The 20,563-nt window shown below is 38.3% G+C and overlaps 1 protein-coding gene across 5 annotated transcripts in view; it reads right to left on the bottom strand.

Moving 5' to 3' along the window:
* Nucleotides 1-772: 772 nt before the first annotated feature.
* The window catches only part of FHOD3 (formin homology 2 domain containing 3), a 377,669-nt gene continuing 357,878 nt past the window's right edge, over nt 773-20,563 (bottom strand). For 2 of the 5 annotated variants that reach the window (XM_058831361.1, XM_058831364.1), the window contains 3 exons: nt 20,158-20,234; nt 19,849-19,886; nt 773-6,664 (listed from right to left, as the gene is read on the bottom strand). In XM_058831361.1, the coding sequence (XP_058687344.1) occupies nt 6,595-6,664; nt 19,849-19,886; nt 20,158-20,234 (185 nt within the window). In that variant the 3' untranslated portion in view covers nt 773-6,594. The remainder of the gene's footprint in view (nt 6,665-19,848; nt 19,887-20,157; nt 20,235-20,563) is intronic. The other 3 variants (XM_058831362.1, XM_058831365.1, XM_058831363.1) reach the window with 2 other exon arrangements.

Raw genomic sequence — 20,563 nt, 5'->3', positions numbered from 1 at the left:
TGACCCCCTTGTCACCATAGTCATTGAATCCTCAGGCAGAACTCAGCTCACCTTCTGTAGAGGCAGGGATGCCACGTTTGTTAACTCAGTCTGTCTTTAGTGCTGGGAAAGAGCAGTAAAAGAAAGCATCAGAGACCAGCAAAGAGATAAAACTGCAAGACCACTGCCTCTCCAAGCATGCTCATAGGCAGCCACCAGAAAAATACAATCCACCATGATGCATGAAATGTATTTCAGCCAAGTTAAAGGCCAGTCTTGTTTACAGGCCACCTTTACACCTCTGAAGCTCTGTCAGGGACAGTGTTTCACATCTTGATGCAGAGGCAATGTGAAAAGCTTCCCCACACAGAGATTATCTTTCATCTTATTGATGCTTGCGTCTGTAAATCTCATACCTTTATGCTGTGCCCCCTGTGCACAGATTATTTTTTAGGCAGGAAACAACTCCAAGCTGATGGCAGTGCCATGTATGTTTAAGTGAGGATTTGTAGGGCTGGAGTACTGAAATCCTGGAGAACCAGAGACATGTTTTCACTTTCTTCACTCAAGATTAGGAATTCAGCTCAAACTGTGGAACTAGGTGTAAAAGATCAGCTTTTTATGATCAGGCCACCCAGACGGATTGATGGCAGCTGTTTTGATGTCCACATGATGGCAATACAGGTATGTGGAGGATATGAGGAAAAACAATTCGTGATCCCCCTTCCCAACCACTTTCTACGCAAGCGCCCATGATTGGCTTCATCAACAAAACCAGAACCAGTCCAGTCAGTGCTTTATAAAGCTTTATTGCAAGATGTGTTTACATAATGCTGTAGAGGTGAGCTTTTAAACTACTTATATCAAGAATTTTTTGGACACTGGTCTGCAGTCAGCTTTGCATATTGACCCTGCATGGCACAGAAGAAAAAAAAAAAAATAGGGTGTGATTGGATCTTTCCAGACAGTAAAGTGGGAAGAGTGGGAGGACAATAGGCAGCTAAAAATAAAATCCCCCCAGTTTATACTAAATGTGACACAGCTTCTGAAGGATCAATACAAATGGTAGGTGAGCTTTGTGTGTAATAAAATCTTAAAAGAGTAATTCAAGTTCTTTATGAAATACAACAGAAACAAAAATGCATTTTCACGGACAATTAAATTTAACATAGAATGAATTCACCTAAAACGAGAAAACAACAAACAAAACCAAAAACTCAACCAAAAGGACCTGTAGATAATATCTCTGACCATGCATGGCTTGTTTTTTAAATTACAATTCACAGAATAACACTGCTGGAGAGCCTATTTTACACTATGCTACACAGAACATGGAAAAACATGAGTAGTGACATTTACACAATTTTACAGTATTTCTCCTTCGTCTAAGAAACACGTCCTCTTCTACTTTACATTTTTTTACAATTCCCACCTCACATAAAAAGGACACTATATGCGCAAAGACAGTCTTTAAAAAGGAGAAATGCATCCAATGCTACAATTAAACATTTTCTTTCACAGAAGCCTCTGTATTAGATAGTGATTAAACAAAATATATCTCTACCTGCCACTCAATGTGAAATGGACTAATTTGAATTTTTTTTTTTTTTGGCATAAACATCAAACTATATATCTCTGAAACTCCTTGCTATTGTAACTGTTAAACTGCTTGCCAAAACTTCTTGGGGTTACATCTGAAATGCCAATTGAGCCAGTTGCTACCCCAGCTGAAGCAAAGGAAGGTGGGCCTTACATGCTATTCAAATGTGTGTGAATGGTTTTCAATGGTTGCCTACAACCAAACATTTTCTCGTTCAAAAACACTTCAGTTTGCTTTCTTCCAGAATCTGTAAGTACCTGGCAGTTTTTCCTCCAGAGGAACATCAACAGTCATGTCCCTTCCAGCTTAAACAAGTGTTTCTTGCGTTCTGCTGCTGCAAGCACAGAGCCACCATCTGACTGTGTCCCAGGGTCAGGCTGCTCACCTTGCACACTCAGCCTGCCTTGAAGGTAACGGGAGGATTGGAGCACATGCAGTGAGCTACAGGAGTGAAAAGGAGAGAGGAATATGCTCCTGCTTCTGCCTACCAGTGTGTCTCCATGCATCCTTTGGACAGAGGCAGGCAGCGCATGCACCTGTCCATGAGCTGCAGTGGAAGGATGAAGGATGTGAAACTGGTGAGCTGGCACCTTGTTCCCATTTCATCTCTGTGAAATCAAAGCATTGCAATAACCACAGCTGCACAGTGAACCTGAACACAGCCTACTGCCATCAGCCATGCAGCTTCCAAAGCATTTTGGACAGCCACTTGCTGAGGTTACATCCCCAGGGAGGCTGCTGGAGGGCAGATGCCTGACAAAAGGAACCATTTGCTGCACTTAAAATGGCATCTTGCCCCTTGGGGTTGTGATGGTTTTTGAGGTCCTCAAATGTAGCTTCTCAATAGCTTTTAGTGTTGGGCAGGGTACATTTAGAGCACAGTGCACCAGGGATTTAAGGTGCTGTCCTGCAGAACTTTACAGGAGGCCCTTGCTGTTCGCTCACATCAAGACTGACTCAAAATTTCTGTTAAATTGGGACAATAACTTACATCTTGATATTCACATGTGATTATCTATTACATTTTAGCCAAAGTCTTGTCTATCTACAAAACTGATGCCTTATTTTGTTGACAATGCTCTGCAATCACTGCAGAGATTCATAAAAAGCGGTGTCAAAAGAGAAAAAGAAATGCATTTTTAAAATAATGTTTGAAGCTGCTTCCAGTATTTAAGGGAAAAACCTTAAAGGATTTAAGTATGTAAATTAAAGGATTTAAGTATTTAAGGGAAAAGACCCTCATTAAACCAGCTTTTTTTTTTGTTGTTGTTGTTGATTTTGGATTAAGGATAAGGAGCTATTAAACAGAAAGGTCATACATAGCAGCCAAGGGGCTATGAAACATCTGGAATCCATGAGCCTGGTGCCTGGCCTGACTGAAAGGTGAAGAGTGATGAATTTAACTTTTGTGAGGGATCTTTTACTCTCGAGTGTGACACACAAGCATTCCCTGGGGCTTTCTTCACTGCAGCCACACAACTGCTACTGAGCGTTATTTCCACTTGGGAGTGAGAGTATAGAAAATATGTGCATGCAGTCTGCTTTTAAACATCAAGTGAGATGAAAGAAAAATAGGATAAGTTCCCTTTGGAGGTTATTTCATGTGCTAAAGTTTACCTCAGCATCCAGATCAGGAAGTCATTATGGTGACAGTCAGACACAGTGCTCTGGGCACTGCATTTGACTCTTATCTATTGGAAAGGGAAGAGAGGTAGTTATTATGGCTTCATGTGTTTAAAAACAGCCTTTATGGAGCTCTGAGTGAGAAATGGGAACGTGTTACTACATTGTGTACCCGAGACTTCTATATTTCTCAGAAAGCAATCCATATCTCACACAAAACTTGTCTTAAAACAAGAATTACATCCTTAGGGTGGGCTCTTCCAATGATGGAAGGGCAGGCAGCAGCTCAAAACCTGAAGGTTACAACCTCACTAGATAGACAGAGGCATAAAGATATAATGAATTCCTCCACTTCATCTGGAATCCACTAGTTAGATGAAGGGAACAAATGTTATTCCCACAGTCAGGACATGCTGTCAGACTCTGGAGGAAATACTGCCACCTTACAGATTAGTCGGTCATTTTTATCAGGAACCAAAATGGAAATCTCTCCTGTAGTTAATGTGCCACACTGTGTCTGATGATCTTGTTGCAATAAATGCTGAGGACAGTGGAATTTATCTGAATGCATACTAGTGCATAAACAAGACCAAGTTATTCTTCAGAAAAGTTGCTAAATGCTATGGAAGAACAGAAAAGGAAGAATCTGCTTCACATGTAAGACACATCCAGAGAACCTGAAAGAAAACACCTTTTTTTTCCACTGAAGTTCTTCCAACCTATATTATTCCCCATATTTCATGTTCTCCTTGATAAGGAGCATATAAAGTTTTGCACAATTTTTGCACAACTTGGAAAATATGTATGCCCAACTATTAGTAATTTATCAGCTATGTTATGTTTCAGAGACAGACACTGAATTATGCTTAAATGAAACACAAATTTGTTCCCTGTTAGAAAGTGGCCACCAATAGCCAAGTGGTCACCAATTTTGCACATTCAGCATATTTTAATTAAAATATTAATTTTTAAAGATTTGTTTGATTTTCTCCCTCCAGTCAAATATGGGACCTCTGACAGAATCAATGTACTTTGTTGTATTTTTGCTTTGTTTATCACTTAGCAAGTAGCACAGTTCAACAAGACCATTACATTCAGGGTGTCTTCCTTTTGTTTCAGACTTCAAACACCTCCACAAACCCCCATTACCTTCAGTTCTTTGTTCTAAGCATCCTTAAGCAATATTTTAAAAGCCCATAGCAGTGAGCAGCACATAAAGATCCACTTCAAAATCCAGATGCTTATAGGTCTTGCCTATTTTACAGTGAAATTAGTTATATGCCACTTCTGTTTCCTAACCAGCTTCTTCCTTTCCATAGCCTTCATATACACAACATATTGTATTGATTATCCAACTACTGTCTTCTGTCTACTTGTAAAATCAGCTTTTTAACAAATTGAGGGAAAAGCCACATCAAACTCAATGCTGTTCTTAAGAACCATTGCTCATTAGTGGCTTTTTATTCCATGGGAGATCCAAGGCATCGGCAGATAAAGAATTAAATGTTACAATCAAGAGGGTGGACAGCATAGGTAGGATGTTCAGCCACAGGTCTCACTGCAGTGTTGTCAGCTACCTGGCTCTGTCATCACGTGGATGCTGTGCTCAATGCAATGTGCTGGATGACCATGGTTTCAAAGGTTTATTATATTTGGTTCAATTCTCTTGAACAATCTTCAGTGATTATCCTGTCCTTAAAAGAGAGCAGAGTAGAATAACCTGAAGTACTTGGCCTAACCTGGGTGCAAGATTAGCACAGCTATGGCTATGGCATTAGGACCCCAGCATAGACTATTACTTAACTCTATTTTCCAAGTGTGTTTTGCAGCCAAAATCGAACGCTGTTACCATGACTAAACTGCTGCAGTTCCTCAGTTAAACAGCTTGAAGAAAGTATCAGCTGTTACTGCTGTGCAGACATACCCTTAATCTTAGAGGCTAAGGCAATGGAAAGAGACAATCTTGTGCATCCTTGAGGATCTATTTGCCATATACAGACTTTGGCTTAAGAAGTTCCCTTTTATGCTATTGTTGTTTGCAGTTCTCTTCAAAATACTCCAGCACTGGCTGGGATGACTGTTCAATTCATCTTCACTGCTGTATATGTCCTGCACTTAAAGGCAGATGAGTTGACTAAGGTTCTTGAAACATGCTGAGGGCAGTTATAAAAGTCAATTAAAAAACTGTGAGATAAGGGCAAATATATTGGAGTTGTTTACTGTTGTTTACCCACTCCACTCGTATATCAAGGATAATCACAAAAAACCAGTAAAGAACAGCAAAAACACAGCAGGCTTTTTAGCAGGGCTATTTCATATTTGGATTCATTAAATTGAAATAATATCACCACCACATTATCTTGCAGCAGAGAAAAGCAGCATGAAGGGCACAGGCAAGTGAACAAAACTTCTTGATCTTTGCATCCAAACCCATTTATCGAGTATGTAAAATTGTTGATGTAGATCTCTCCAGAACTGTACAAATGTAGAGTAAAACCATAGCTCAACAAGAAGGAGGAATTGTGTTCTCTCCTCTGTGTGCATGCTATGTGCAGTATGAGTGTGCATTAATGCACATGAAATTCAGGATCCTAAACTCTACACTTGTATAGCAGGCCATGGCCTGCCCCACAGGGTGGGGCACACTGAGCAACACTGAGTTCCTGCAAAAAAGACATTCTTCTCCTCCTGTCCAGGTGGAACAGTAAGGCCTCACAGTGAGAATCATGGTCCAGCTGGCTTCAGCAAAAGCATGACTTCACACCATGACTGCATATGTACAGATACATGCACACATGTCCACACATTCATTCTGTACATATACAAAGGTACACATACATTTTTACATTCTTTGGTGGCAAAATAATAAAAAACCCAACAAACCACAGGGTTGCACAGACTGTGCATCTTGTCTTAATGAATCTGCTTGAGGAAAATTTGGGTTGCTGTAACAGGAGTTATTTTGCCTCATTAAGGACTGTTCCTTGCATTGACAAAACACCGTACATTTACAATGACTAAAACAGGGCACAAAGAAAGCCAACGTAAACACAGCTCACATAATGACAGATAACTCAGAGAGCCCCCTCCTACCCACATCAACACACCATGAGAAGAAGAAGCCATGTGCTTTCATTTAGGAGTACTCAAATGCTTCCTCATTTACCATCTGGATGTCATGCTGAGCTGTGGCACACCCTTCTTCTGCCCTGGATGTGGGGTTTTGATCTTTGTTTGTGATTTTTGTTATTAAAATTGAACTAACAGAGGATAGGATGTTGGGAGCAGCAGAGGAGTCTGGCAGTTCAATGCCACGCTGAAGGGTTGTCAGCCTGTGTGCTTCAGATGAACAGCTCTTCCTGTTGCCACCTCTGGGATGTCAAACCTGCATCTCAGAAGTGCTGATGAGGCCCAGTGCTTTGGCTTCTTCTGGTGTTAGCCCACTCTTTAGTGTCCTTCTCACTGCACAGTCATGAATTCCAAAAGCAGACAAAACAAAAAAAAACCAAACAGAAGAAAACAAAACAAAAATAAACAACAAAGAAAATGTAAACAATTAGAATCAATAATTACACAAGATTTTCAGCTGCAAAAACCACTGTTAACATGCAAGCCCAATCACATCTAAAGTTGCTATCTATTTAGGGTCTCAAGTTCAGAAACACTGAGTAATGCCCTATGGCAAATTCATGGGAGCATCAACAGCAACTCCAAACAGTCAGGCAAAAATACATTTGTCATTTGAGATTGAGTCAACAAAAAAATTTAAAGAAAAAAATACCCCACCATTTTAAGACTTTTTTTTTTCTAAAATTTTATCAGTTGATTTTCAATCCATAGAAAGTATTATCTGCCCTATTATTTTATAATATCATAAGAATTTTTTTAAAAATTCTTTCTTTGGGATCTTTATAGGGATCTATTGAATTTATCACTATTAAATCCTTTGAGACTCTTCAAATGTGTAAAACTCTCCCCCGAAGTTAAAAAACGACAAACATGACTACAGTTGATTAAAATAATTAAAACTACTGTTTTCCTACATGCTTCCCTTTCTTTTGTAATGCTCTCCCATCCTAGTGCCATTTATGTCATATTTGCTATTGGTAGTCTGCAGCATTTTAGCTGAATTTAAATGATAAATCTAAGCAAAATCTTGTTTCTTAATTTTCCATAGAGTGTTCTGAACACTAGCCCTGACAAGATTTTAAAATTTCTGATTACCTTTTTTATTCAGAAACAAGTGACTGTGTGACTGCACACATTGCATCAGTGTCCTAGTTTTACTGGTGCTATGATTTTCAGGTGGATGGGCTTAAATTCAAGGCACAAGTGGGGTGTTCACACTTTAATGTTCCTCAAGTACAAAATGTACACTGAGAAATTCAAGCTGCATGCAAAGCATAAACAGTGACTTAATATTGAACAGAATATATTTGGAGCCTTGAAACAGCGAACTCTAGGGGAAACTAATCTTAGAGAAACCAATTGCAAAGAGTGTTCAAGGAGTTCTTGCATCATTTAGCACTATTAAGATCTCTCATTTACTGAGATATTCAGTCCATGTAACTGAAACTGGGTGGTCACACTCAAGGGTTGATCAGGAGTGAGAGAAGGAAATGGACCGGCATAGAAAACAAGGGGATAAAATAAAGGAAGAACATTTGATACCATGCAGGTTGAATGAATGGGATCTATGTTTGATTGTCAAACCACTTTCATCAGTTACAGAGGTTAATCAAATGAGCTGGCAATGCCACATTTCTAGTTCCTCCATTATCAATCAAACCCTTACTTGAAAACTTTTTTTCAAAGCTCACTCTTTTCTTCTAGATTGTTTGTATTATTAAACTCCACCAGGGGTATACATGAAAGCCTTTTAGGATACCCCGTTTTCCCTACAGTACTGATCAGAAACATCTTCCAAGTTTACCAATAGTTAGCTCAAAGCACTGCACAGCTAAATGAAACTGACAAAGTTTAAGAAAGACCGAAAAAGTACTACCAGAAGAGAAATAAACTTCAGAAAATGCTCTTGTCACCTTGGTGAAGAATACCTAACAGGACTTTTGAGTCAATTCTCATCACTGGCACTCTTTCTAGCTTCTCAGATTTGATACCCAAAATGTCCATGGTGACAAGTGTTAATTTCTAGACATATGCTGTGCAATACGGTCTTAAGGTCTCAGTGAATCACCCAATGCAATGTATCAAAACGAACTGTATCAGGAGTGGAAGAAAAAAGTCCAAGAAAGTTGCAGTAGAAACATTTCTGTCATATTAAACCCAAAGATGTCCCAGTGTATTTTACCTGCTTAGCTGTCTGCACTGCCAAATGTTTTTTTTTTTTCTTTACTCTCTGTAACATTGGCAGCCAAACATGGACTTTGGCTTGTTTGACCACCAGAGAATAGTGTCACGCCAAAAAACACAGGGGACCAAACCTTCCCAGGGTGACTGTCTAGATGACATTACATCTTCCCACTGATGCAAAACTGAACTGAAATACCAAATGTTGAACAAATTTCCACGTTTTAGACACTTCTGTGGAAGTGTCAAACCAAACGCATTCAGGACTGCTCTCACACATTCCTCTACCGTCTCAGACCTCACTCACTCACTCACTCACTCACTCACTCACTCACTCACTCACTCTTTTCAAACTGAGCACGGTAACTACTGTAAAACAAAGCTATTTTTTCTTGTCAGGCAGGAAGAAAACAAATTGTTATTCCTGTTTGCAAACATTTCACAGGAACTGATGTACACTGCTAATACTGGTTAGGTATTGGACTAAGCTAAATTCTGCTCTTATTTGTGATAAGATAAATCTAGAACAATCTTCTTTAGGTCAGTACAATTGCTACTGCACAAATAATTGAGCTGAGATTCTATCCAACAACTGAAAGGAAAATGAGTGCCTCTCTAACTTCTACCAAGCAGAACACAGTTGTTTAAATTCCACCATCAGCCTGAGTAAGAGAATTACTAGTTTACTATGAAAAGCCAAATGGATCTATAATAACATATAGGTTTCTTTGAAGAAAAATACAGGAGTTTATATTCAGAAACCATAATTATGAGTTAAAATACCATGGTAGAAACCATCACCATGGAAAAGCAAGTAGTCTTCTTTATGTTAAACAAGGTAAGTCTCTAAATCTCCAGATGCCTACCTATCAAACATGCTAAAGTATTAGGCTGACATCCTTTTGTATGACTGTCCCCTTTGATGACTGAAGAAATCCTGTATGTAGCAGGTGGTAAAGATTAGTGCCCAGTTCTGGGTTTGCTGTACGATTCACACAAGAAATCTGGAGACCAACCCCACACTTGTATTTTTTGTGCCACTGCAAAACAAGTAGGAATGACAATACTCAATGAATTGCAGGGACATACATAGCTCTAATGAAACAAAACATCCCTCAGTTCTGACTTAGCTCTCCTTTAATACGGAGAATAACTTGGGTTTAAAATAATAGAGTGACTTAAGATATTAAGGCCAGCAGGAAAAAGGAAAAAAGAAAAAAAAGAGGAAAAAAGAGCTCCAAACAATGCAGAACTTTGGTGGTCATAATGAGCTTGTCAAGAAAATAATAAAAAGCAAAGATGTGAGGAATATTTTCAGTGACAGAATGATTACCACAAAAACTGATGGCTGCTGACTTGTATAAACTAAGCATGTAGGGCCAAATACTGCAATATACTGTGGCTACTGGCAAGATTAAAGCTGTCCACCAACAATAGGAACTGGAAGGATAACAGCTGACAGAACCATGGTCCAGACTCAAATGAGGGAGCTCTTAACCCTATAATGTAACGGGCCAGTATGACACTAATGAAGCCACTTTGTGTTTGAAGTGTTATGTACTTTGGGAGATGAAATTGGTTTAATAAAGTGTGTTTTTATATAAAAATTGTATTTAATAGAGACAAATTATAATATATTTCCTCATCTGAAGATACAAGGCATGGGTGCAGTATACATAGTAACACAAGTTCCAGCCCCACTGTTCTCTGCACTGCCTTGTTAAATATGGAGGCTTGTGGGTGATGAAACCAGGACAAAGCTGAGTTATCTACAGGAGTAAAAACTGCTGTGGGAGGTGGGTGAACCTTGTCTTGACATTCTGTTACACAGATGTCCTCAGTCATTTGTCTGTTCCGTCATAAAGCTTGGTAGGGTTCCTCTACCTTAGGTCTTGAACATGTTCCATCATCAAAAATGATTGCATGGAGATATTTTCCTTCCACGTTTTGTAGACAATGCAAAATTACATTTCTCAGCCTAGGTCTTCACTCTCCCTGTTTCACTGAACTTTGTCATGTCTCTAACTGGACTAGACATAATATCTTGGCTTGTAAAACTGTTGGCCTTCTGCAGATCACATTAAACTGAGTTATGGAATGTATTTTGGAGGCAGTGACAATAAAAATAAGACTTTCAAATGACCTTTTAGGTTCTTCAAGCAATTTTTAAAACATTTGCTGAAGAAACATAACATAGAGAGAAAATAACTTTTACTCTTGTCACAAGCAAAGCCTGCTGAGATCCCATAACCAAGAAACTAAATGTTGTTTTTCGGAGGTTAAGAGGGTATGATATTCGTCATTAATCATGAAATCTAGAATTCTACTTGATATTCTGGCAGAATGCAGTGTGCTTATGATGAACTCAATGAATTTGACTCTGCCTGTTGGGTCAGAATCTATAGAGATACACAGCCTTGCACTACACTGGAAAAGTTTTTAAAAAGAGTAATTAATGAAGCATAGCTTTGTCAGAGAATATCATTATATAGGGTTTAGTTGTTTTCTTTTTAAAGAGCAAGTAGCACTTTTAATTTCCTCTCTCCCCACCTATTTTATATTTTTTTTAAAGATTCAACAAACAGTAAAGATCAGTCTGGCTAGCACTATTTATTCTTGCATTTGCAATGACTTATGGCATGTGTGTCTGCATTTGTGTGAGTCACTTGTAAGGCAGAATAGATGTGACCATTCTCCTGCTCAGGCAGTTACAGAATGAGTGCCATTCCTGCTAAAAAGATGTTGCAGCCACAGAACTTTCCCTTGGTCCCAGCTGCAAAGGTAAAGCTGCTGCAAGTTGCTGATTTGGAACAAAGAAAAGTCCACGTGGCTATAAATTACACAGTGAGAACAGCAGGAAGGGTAGATTATAAGAGACAATACAGGCCAGCTCCATCATCTCATTTCATTTAATGTATCTTTGGGTTTTCTTTCTGTTGCCTATTGACATGCAGTTTGCACACTTAGTCTATGTTCTCATATATTTACATTTAACATATTGTCATGGGCTTTATTACAGTGAGTCCAGCAATGGCAATTTGCAACTCAAAAGTTCAATCCAGACAGCCTTGCTCATATTTTCTTATTTGAATCCTTGTCATATTTTTATGCCACTGTCTATATAAGTTATGTTTAATTATGCATATGTCATTGCTTTATACGAGTAGGCCTAAATGCTTAACAGAAATACTATAACATTATGTTATAGCAAATTTCTTACAGAGATTTGTAGGTGATTTTTTTGAGTATATCACACACTTCTCTGAAGAAGTACAGACAACTGAAATATGGTCTTTGTCTGGGTAAGCCACATAGAAAGCTCTCGGAACCAACACATTATTATGTATTATTTTTCTTCAGCTTTGCTTTGAGTCCTGTCAACACTTCATAGATGGCACAAGTCTCTTCTAACAAGAAATTTAGTAGGTCACAACCACCTCTGGGTGTTTCTTATGGTGGCTGTGACATAAAGAGCAGTCTAGCAGTGGGAAAGGACAAACTGGCACTTCATAAGGAAAGCTAAACTTGTTTTTCATCTCCAGGTGGCTTATGTTATAGGGAACAAAAAGTAACACTGCTTTAGAGAACCTGGGCTGCATGAAGAGCATATGCATTTTCAAAGTAATATTTAACATGTAGTTGAAACTGTTAAAGTTCCCAACTTTATGTATTTCACAGATCATCATTTACACAGCCCCAACAGCAGAGCAGAAAAGACTTAACTCCTTCCTTGAAAGCCTTCTATGACAAAACCCCCTTAATTTACATGAATTCCACTATGAAGAATTACTACTAAAAGCAATCATGCTGCCACCTCGTTCATAATTTCTCCCACTTCGCCAGTTAGAAGTGTTCCACTAAAAACAGGTATAGCATCAAGAGTATAAAGCTCACCAGCAACCAAGGCTGCATGACTGAATATATAGTGAGTCATGACTGAGTCACTCTACACTAGTTTCAAGACCAGACCATGCATTAACAATGCACAGGTTAGAAAAAGACAGGAGATGGGATTCAAAAAGTAAATAATCTAATGTAAGTGTTTAAGGCCTGCAGCCTTTACCTTTCATTTGGAATTTTAAAATGACCCACTAAGGGGTTTTATCAGGCTCTGAACACAGAGATGTCTCTTGGAGAGTGACTTGGCAGAGGAGAGTGACCAAGCTTGAGCACCCAGGTTCTGTGGAATGCCAGTTAATTATTCCCATTAGGAATCCACACTGGGGAATAAAACAGTAAAAGGCATCCTCTCTATGAGCTCATCAGATGAAAAATAACTGTGATCAAAATCTTGTGAATCTGTGATCAAAGTCTTGTAAATTCACTAATCAGATGGCGTTATTCTGTCTAGAGAAAGCCATATATATATATATATATATATATAATTTCTTGGCCATAGTTCTGGAGCAAGATAAATGCAAAATAGCTTTTTGTGAAACACTTTTGTTCATCTTCTAAGAGAGACTTCCCTCCAAACACTTGTGACGCTCGTGTCCAAGCAAATCCCCGCCTTCCCAGCTCCTCCTGCTAATCTCCTTGGAGGCAGCAGAGGGCTCCCTTTGGCAGCGGTGGCAGCGCCCCATGCTCTTGGAAAGCCACACGGATCGTTCGTGACTGCTGCACTTCTGCTACACTGAAAGGTAGTGTGAAAAGCTGCCCTGTACCTCTCTGCCATCTCTTGTTGCTTTCCAGAAGAACTCAGTGATTTTGTCAGCCAGGAACTCACTGCCGCTGAGTTCCTACTAGAATGCTGAAAGGCATGATCTTTCAGGAAGGAAGGATGATGCAAATAAGGAATAAATTACTGAGAAATTACCAGATAAAAACGTTCAAGTTACTTTAATACCGAGAGAAAGCAAACAAAATACATATCCTATCAGCTTTGGATTAATGGTGACCAACTCAACTATCCATATTTTTTAAAATACTTGAAACTTAGCTATCCTACTTTTGGGAATGAATCCTGTGACAAGAATTCAAAAGTCTTTAAAATACATAAATTAAAATGAAACCAGAGGGAAACAGATGAATTCACGGATTCAGTGAATGGCAATCTGGCAAAAGTGAAAACAACAATTTGTATCTCCTGTAAGATGCAAACAAATGGAATAAAGTTAATTCTTCCTACAGAACTACAGCTGAAAAGGTAGCAAAACTGTCTGCTATAATGGTGTTTATATAGAAAACGTCAATGCCAATATGCTGTGATCAGGGAACAGGAGCAGCTTTTTTTTCCTACATATAATACTGATAGCATTCACTCTGTATCAGCTGCTCATCTCCTGCCAGTTTCCCCTGCATTTCCTTCAGGTTGCTCTCTCCTGAAATTAAGGAAGTGACACTTGGCTAAAATGAGATTGCCAGAGAGATTCCAGCGCTTTTAAGACCTTGTCTAGAAGCCCATGGGAAGTTGCATTTGGTTCTCCCAGTGTTGGAGACACAGCACAAGGATGGTCTGCCTATGCTGTCAGATCCTGGGGAATACTGGCTTCACCTGGACAGGCACTTAGTCCTATCAGGTGACAGCTACTCTAAAACCACCTGGGACCACCCAGTGTAGCAGCAGTTTTCTCCTTGCTCCTACACCATGCCATTTGTGCTTGGGTTGTAATGCATCTGTACATGTGAGTATCTGTGTAGTGTTCATATCTCTCTTCTCCCTGCGAAGTGAAATAAACAGGGATGAAAGATACGTAGTTTTTGTAAACATTGCATATTTAATTCTGACTTCCCACGTCAATGCCATGACTTCTCCCCATTTTTTCAGTTGCTGTATTACAACAATGCTGCCCAGTTTTAATCAAATACTACAGTCCACAAAATCTCTAATAGTGGTACAGGAATCCAACATAAAGTTAAGGACTGTGCATATTGGTGCAGGCTAGGATAATTTGTTATGTGACTTCAATTAAAAAAAAACCCAAAAACCAGCCAACCAAAAAAGAAAGCTGTTTCAATCAGAAAGTTTGAGGCTAGGAGCCCCAAAAGAAATAATTTCTATTGGAATAATGCTCATTTTAGAAGTGACTCACAGATTCCTCTAAAATAGTGAGTGGAAAATGAATTTAAGCCTCTTTAACAAGCAATTTTTTAAGCCAGATATTTAAAACAGCCTTTCAAAAACCCTTTTGTGTTTTGAAGGCTATGTGATGTAGAATTATACAGGATGATTGCAAGTTCCCTCTACAGTGCTAGCACTAGGCAAACACTCTTGAACAAATACTTGAGAGATACAGTCAGAAACTCATGGAGACTGCCAACAAAATACATAGGTACTATACATTTAAACATGCAAAGAGCAGACAGAATAGTTGACCCCTATCTGTCAAAATCAGGTATCTTAAAAGAAAGCTATTAAAAAACCCCGTAATACACATTGTAAAGCAGAAACTGAACACTTATAAATAAATGTGTGCCAACTAAGAAATGGCATTGATATCAACAATCACAATTATGTATGCCATCAATTACAATGGACAAAACTAAAAATAGGGACCAGCTATTCAGCCTCGAGATTTAAATAAATTTGTAACTATCAAAACTCATGGTAAGTTCTATGGGTTATGCAACTAATGGCTAATGGTTATGCAACAGAACAGCAGGTATGGTGGTATGTAGTCGAAGGTTGGACTTGGAGGTCTTTTCCAACCTTATGATTCTACCTCTCCTCTTTGTTCTCTTACAGCTGTTGATGTTGGCCTCTGGCACAGATAAAATAGGGGACTAAAGAGACCTTATCCTGATTAGACACATTAATTTCTACAGCTTACTGTGATCAACTGTGTTTATTATTAATTATTTTAATGTTATTAATAATTTAAATTCATTGGTTCTGTTTTTATTTATTGTAGATCATGGAGTTTTATTCTACTTCTGCAAAGATCTTGCCATCCTAAGGATGGAAGAATGTATCACTTAGAAGGCATCCAAAGCTGAAGCTATCTTGGCATCTAATGGAGATAACCTTCCAGCTGCCAGAGCTCTAAGTGCTCTATCTCACATTCTGTTTTCATTCAATAATTACATTTTTTAAAAACCATGTATTGGCCTTTTGAAGGCTCAGTACTTTGTGTAGGTACAAACAGACTTTGAAACAGAATACCATCAGTCATACATTTACTTTTTCTAAACGCAAAGAATGGTTCCTAAATATGCATCACTAACTAGATTACTCTGCCCTGTACTCTAACTCCTGATAGGATTCAGCTACTCATATTCTAAATAATTAATTGCAAATTCAAAGTAAAGTTGTTTGCCTTTGAAGCATTTTATATAGTCTTTCTTCATGTAAGGTTTTATTTTTTAAAAGTATAATTTCCATTAACTCCTGGTTTTAGACAGGCTATAAATACCAGGAGAACAGTCTCTCTCCTGGTATTTTGGCACTTCTGTACATTTTCAAAGCCAGAAAAAGTAAGTGGAGAGACATAAAACTGAAAAATAATGAAAATAACAAAGAAAAAATGCACCCTATGAATGCTCAACAAAAATATGAACCTTTGGATTCAAATAGTGTCTCATGTAGTACTTTGTTTGCTTACAATATGTTTATTCCAAAGCAGCACTGCATGTGGTCCTAAAACTTGTTGAAAGCTGGTCTCCATGCCTGGTCCTTTGGCAGAGCTCTTTCCTACATTTTAGCACCTGAGGACACCAGGCTGATTCCTATTTCACTTTTACAGTATGAAATACCTGGCCTAGGATGTTCTGTAATTAAATTAAATCCACCAGCCCTAAGCTTACTTGTCTAGGATTTAGGTAAACTTGACTCAATTCCTATCTCTACCTACTTGAGTGGTGCCACAGACCCACTTCTGCATCATGATTTGTTAAGTATTTTTTACTTCCTGCAAGCCATTACACAAATAAATCAATAAATCCTTATGTGATGTTTCCAACCTCAAGGGTCTGTCATGGGGTGTATTATTAGGCTAGCAAATTATTTCAAAGCCTGATAAAAGAACAAGGCATTAACATGCCTCTCTCTTTTTTAAACATCACAAATCAGTTTGATCAAGTTATCTCACTCAGATATTAAATTCAGTTGTGATTCAATTATTATGTGTCCCAAATCCTCTTTTCTAACTTAAATCTAAAGCAGATTTTCAATTTTAATAAAATCTAAGAGTAATAGAAGTGTGTGCACACACAGAGAGGTGCTCTGAGATAAAACAATGTGTGGGAAAACAAGCCTCTCTCTCTGTGCCATCCCCATGCACCGTCTCCAGCAGCATCTGATAAAACCATCACCATGCTACCCATCATCAAATACCAGTCACACCTGGGCCCTACATTATAGTTCATCATCCAGGGTCAGATGAAGACCTAGATGCAAACAGTGCTGCACAGTCAAGCCAGATTTAAAGAGCTATTTTCTTAGAAATAAATAGCCCCGTTTGGCTAATTTCTAAGCATTCACAAGTGTTGCCCAGCATATGCTAGGATTAGTGGAAATATCTTCTGTATGCTTATTCATGTTCAATAAACTGGAGTATGATTTTTTCCTGATGCTGACTCATAGGAATTGTATCATTCTCCTGAGACAGATCCATCCAGTTCAATGAGACCAACACAGAGATGACACCTCAGCAAGAGTCCAATCCTGAGACTGCTTTTCTTTTAATGGATCTATATTTAAATTGACAGCCAGGACAAGAAAGAAAACAGTAGCATCTTCCTATTTGCTATTACGGAATTTTGGCAGGCTCTTTAACTAAATATATGTAAGTGAAAAATTTTATCTTATGGATGATACTGCTAGTCTTTATGAAATTTGGACGATCAAGTAGAGTGATTCTTAGAACTTTCTTATCCCAACTTTCCCTTGCACTCATTGTTTGTTAGGGCACCATTTGTGAAGGCTTTACTAAACCTACAGGAAAACCAGACAATCCTAATTATATTATCTTTATTTCATTGCTAAGTTGAACACCTCCCTTTGATGTTATAGAAAACCTTCTCACAGAAAGCTGCCCTCAGACTGCAAGAAAAGAAACAGTATATTTTAAACTTAATTCTTATGCCTAAATTTTTATGCTTTTAAACATGCTGAACTGACATCTCTAATGGATTAGATCCTTTTTTTTACACACAGAATATAAATATAAGAGAAAAAAAACCCAAAACAGCAGAAGCATCCCATGGCAATGTCCTTTGATTGATTACCTCGAGGGGGTGACAGAGCATTTCAGTTTCTGTGGCTCATTCAGTCCTATGGCTTTCTGATGAACAAATACAACTGCAATGTTATTTTCTCAGATATAATGCCACTCTAGTATAGCTGGTAGGCAGGTCACTGAACACCTGTCGTAAGGCAGTGACTTCCAGTTGACTACTGTACTTCTAAATGACAGATTTGATCCTGAAAATCTTCCACTGTGTAAAGGTCTAGCACAGAATCTCTCCAGATCACCACAGAAATTCAGTTGTTAGATACTTTCCAGGTACCCTAGATTTCTGTAATTCACTTCAGCTCCCACTGAACAAATTTCTTTCTCCTAGTCATATCTTGATTTATCAGTGACCCTTCTTATCTTCAATCAACAGATATTTCCATTTGTCTTTTGTTGGATGACTCCCTGCCATATTCCTCCTCCCATTTCATAGTTCTGGTGATTACCCTGAGCTTTCAAACTCTTTTACACCATTATGCCCTAACCAAGCTCTCTCCATACCAGACACAGTCACACTGCTCAACAACCACGAAAGGTAAAATGCTTCAAATGAACATGTCAAGATGTCTCATTTTCCCATTGCAACAATTTCCTGAATATAAATATTTTCCTGAATATAAAATTTTCCATAAACCTATTTCTGCTTTTCCCTAACTATAAATGACTTGAGTAATTAGTTTTTGTTTTGTTTTTGTTTTTTTTTTCTTCACATTTTACTGTCTCTTTTATGAGAAAAATACCTTTGCCCATGAGAATCTTCTGCTGGAACCACAGCAAATGTTTATAGAGCAACTGCATATAAATCTTTTGGGTTTCTGATTTTGCTAGAACCACGCATCTCAGTTCATGCTCACTAAAATCTTTGCTGAATGTGAAGTAAGCCTGACAAGATTTCTAGTTGTGCACTGAAAGCAATAGGACATATGCAACATGATACACAGGGAATAGAATTCCTTTCAAGTGAGTTTCTCTTTGATGTCCATGAATAGACAGAATGCCAAGCTCATGGCAAAGGCCTGAAGATGTGTATGGGAGTCCGAAGATTGAAGGTGATGAATCAAATTTATCAGATAATAGGGTTTCTTTGCTCTACAGGTAATAAATATCATAGTGTCTGCTAATCTAAATCATTGAGATATGCCTAAAAATCTACTCTCTTACATGTTTATGCATTTCTAACTGGAATATTTTCTGCTCATTTAACTCACATCATGCATTAGCAAGGGCTGATCTCTCTTCATTTCCTGGAGATGTAATATTATCAGTCCAGCTGAGTGTATTTTGAAGATAAACTATTGCATTAATTCATCATCCAGGTATATTGACTATCTATCAGAGTGAAACAGTTCAGTTAGGATATTCTCCTTGCAAGCTTCTGCACATGTCTGCTAAAAGGGACATTAAACTACTGAACTTTATGTTTGTTTTGAAACTGTCTTTTAATCCACTTAAGAGTCTCATCCAGATCTTGAAGAACAAACAAGCATAAGAGCTGGATTCTATCATGATTAATTACGATGGAAATCAGTCCCAGCCTAAACATTTACTGAATGTTTAATCCCTGATAATGTTTTTACTGAAAATAAAAGACAGTTCCACTGAAAAAATACATAGTATTTTTTCTTATCATTATCCTGTTTTGTTGATTCTACAGCAAGTGATTCCTTGGGACAAAAACTATCCGGCAAAAATTAGGAATAAGAGGCTTTGGTATACGTCTGTATGAACACAGTGGGAAATACTTTAGCATGGGATAAATCATGGAAATAGGGATAAAGCATGGAAATAGGCAAACATACAGGGGATTTACTTGATATGCACAAGCCAACTGCAACAGTCAGCACGTGCAGAACACCAGAACTGTGTGGGGAAGTGGGTAGCAGCAGGTGATGCCAGAAAGAGGTAAGGCACAGTGTATGACAGAAAGGAAGACAGACAATCCAGTGTCAGCTCATTTTCTTTGTTTAGAGACTGGCTCATCTAACCAGAGTGTCCACTTTGCCTCTGCTCGTGCCACGTGCAGAAGTTCCTTTCTTAGCATGTTGGGGAAAGAGAATATGCTTTCAGCACATGCTAGTTTATAGCAAATACCAAGTGTTTTTGATCACCCATTATGTTAGAAAAACTCCACAAAAAAGAAAATCTGTGTCATTTTTCACTCACTGTTGTTGTCTCCTCTTTGTCCTAACTTCCCAGAAATGCTAAAAAAATGGATGGAAAGGTAGTCAAAAAGCCACATATGGTAAATGACATTAAACACTAAAACCTTATGTGCTTTGGGTAGTTATCCTTCTCATAGTATTTGCACTAGTTTCTGCACATGAGAAAAAAAACAAACAAACCCAGAAAGTTCATCACTTCTTAAACACTGGATTTACTAAACCATGAAACCAAACTCCTCAAACTTGGGTGCTGCAGCTCAACCCCAAGGCCACAATACACCATTGAAAGACCACCTTATAAATGTGCTACCTTTTCTTCCCAGTGGAAGTTAAACTCCTCTATAACCACTTTGCAGCCAAGCAGCAGTAGACATTTTGTTTTCAGGGCTGCGGAAAGATAGCATACAGCACGAGAGAGAAAGATTTTAAAAGGCGAAATAGCTCAAACTACTTCTTTTTTTTTGCTTTATGAATAAGTTCAGCTACAGACACAACTATTAACCTTTATGCCAGTTCACAGTAGGTTACAGCATTTTAAGCAGTCTCCATCTGAGGTCCTGATCTGAATTCTCTAGTTATGCAAAAGTACTGTCATGAAGCACCATAAACCATTCTTCTCATTCTACTAAGGACATTTCAAGTTCTGTAGAAGACAGAGCCACCCACTGCATACAACACTGTTTAAACAATAGTAAGATGAAGATAAGCCAATCACC

Source organism: Poecile atricapillus, chromosome 2 (assembly GCF_030490865.1).
Source record: "Poecile atricapillus isolate bPoeAtr1 chromosome 2, bPoeAtr1.hap1, whole genome shotgun sequence".
NCBI classification, from domain to species: Eukaryota; Metazoa; Chordata; class Aves; order Passeriformes; family Paridae; genus Poecile; species Poecile atricapillus.
This window is presented reverse-complemented; position numbering and strand designations above follow the sequence as displayed.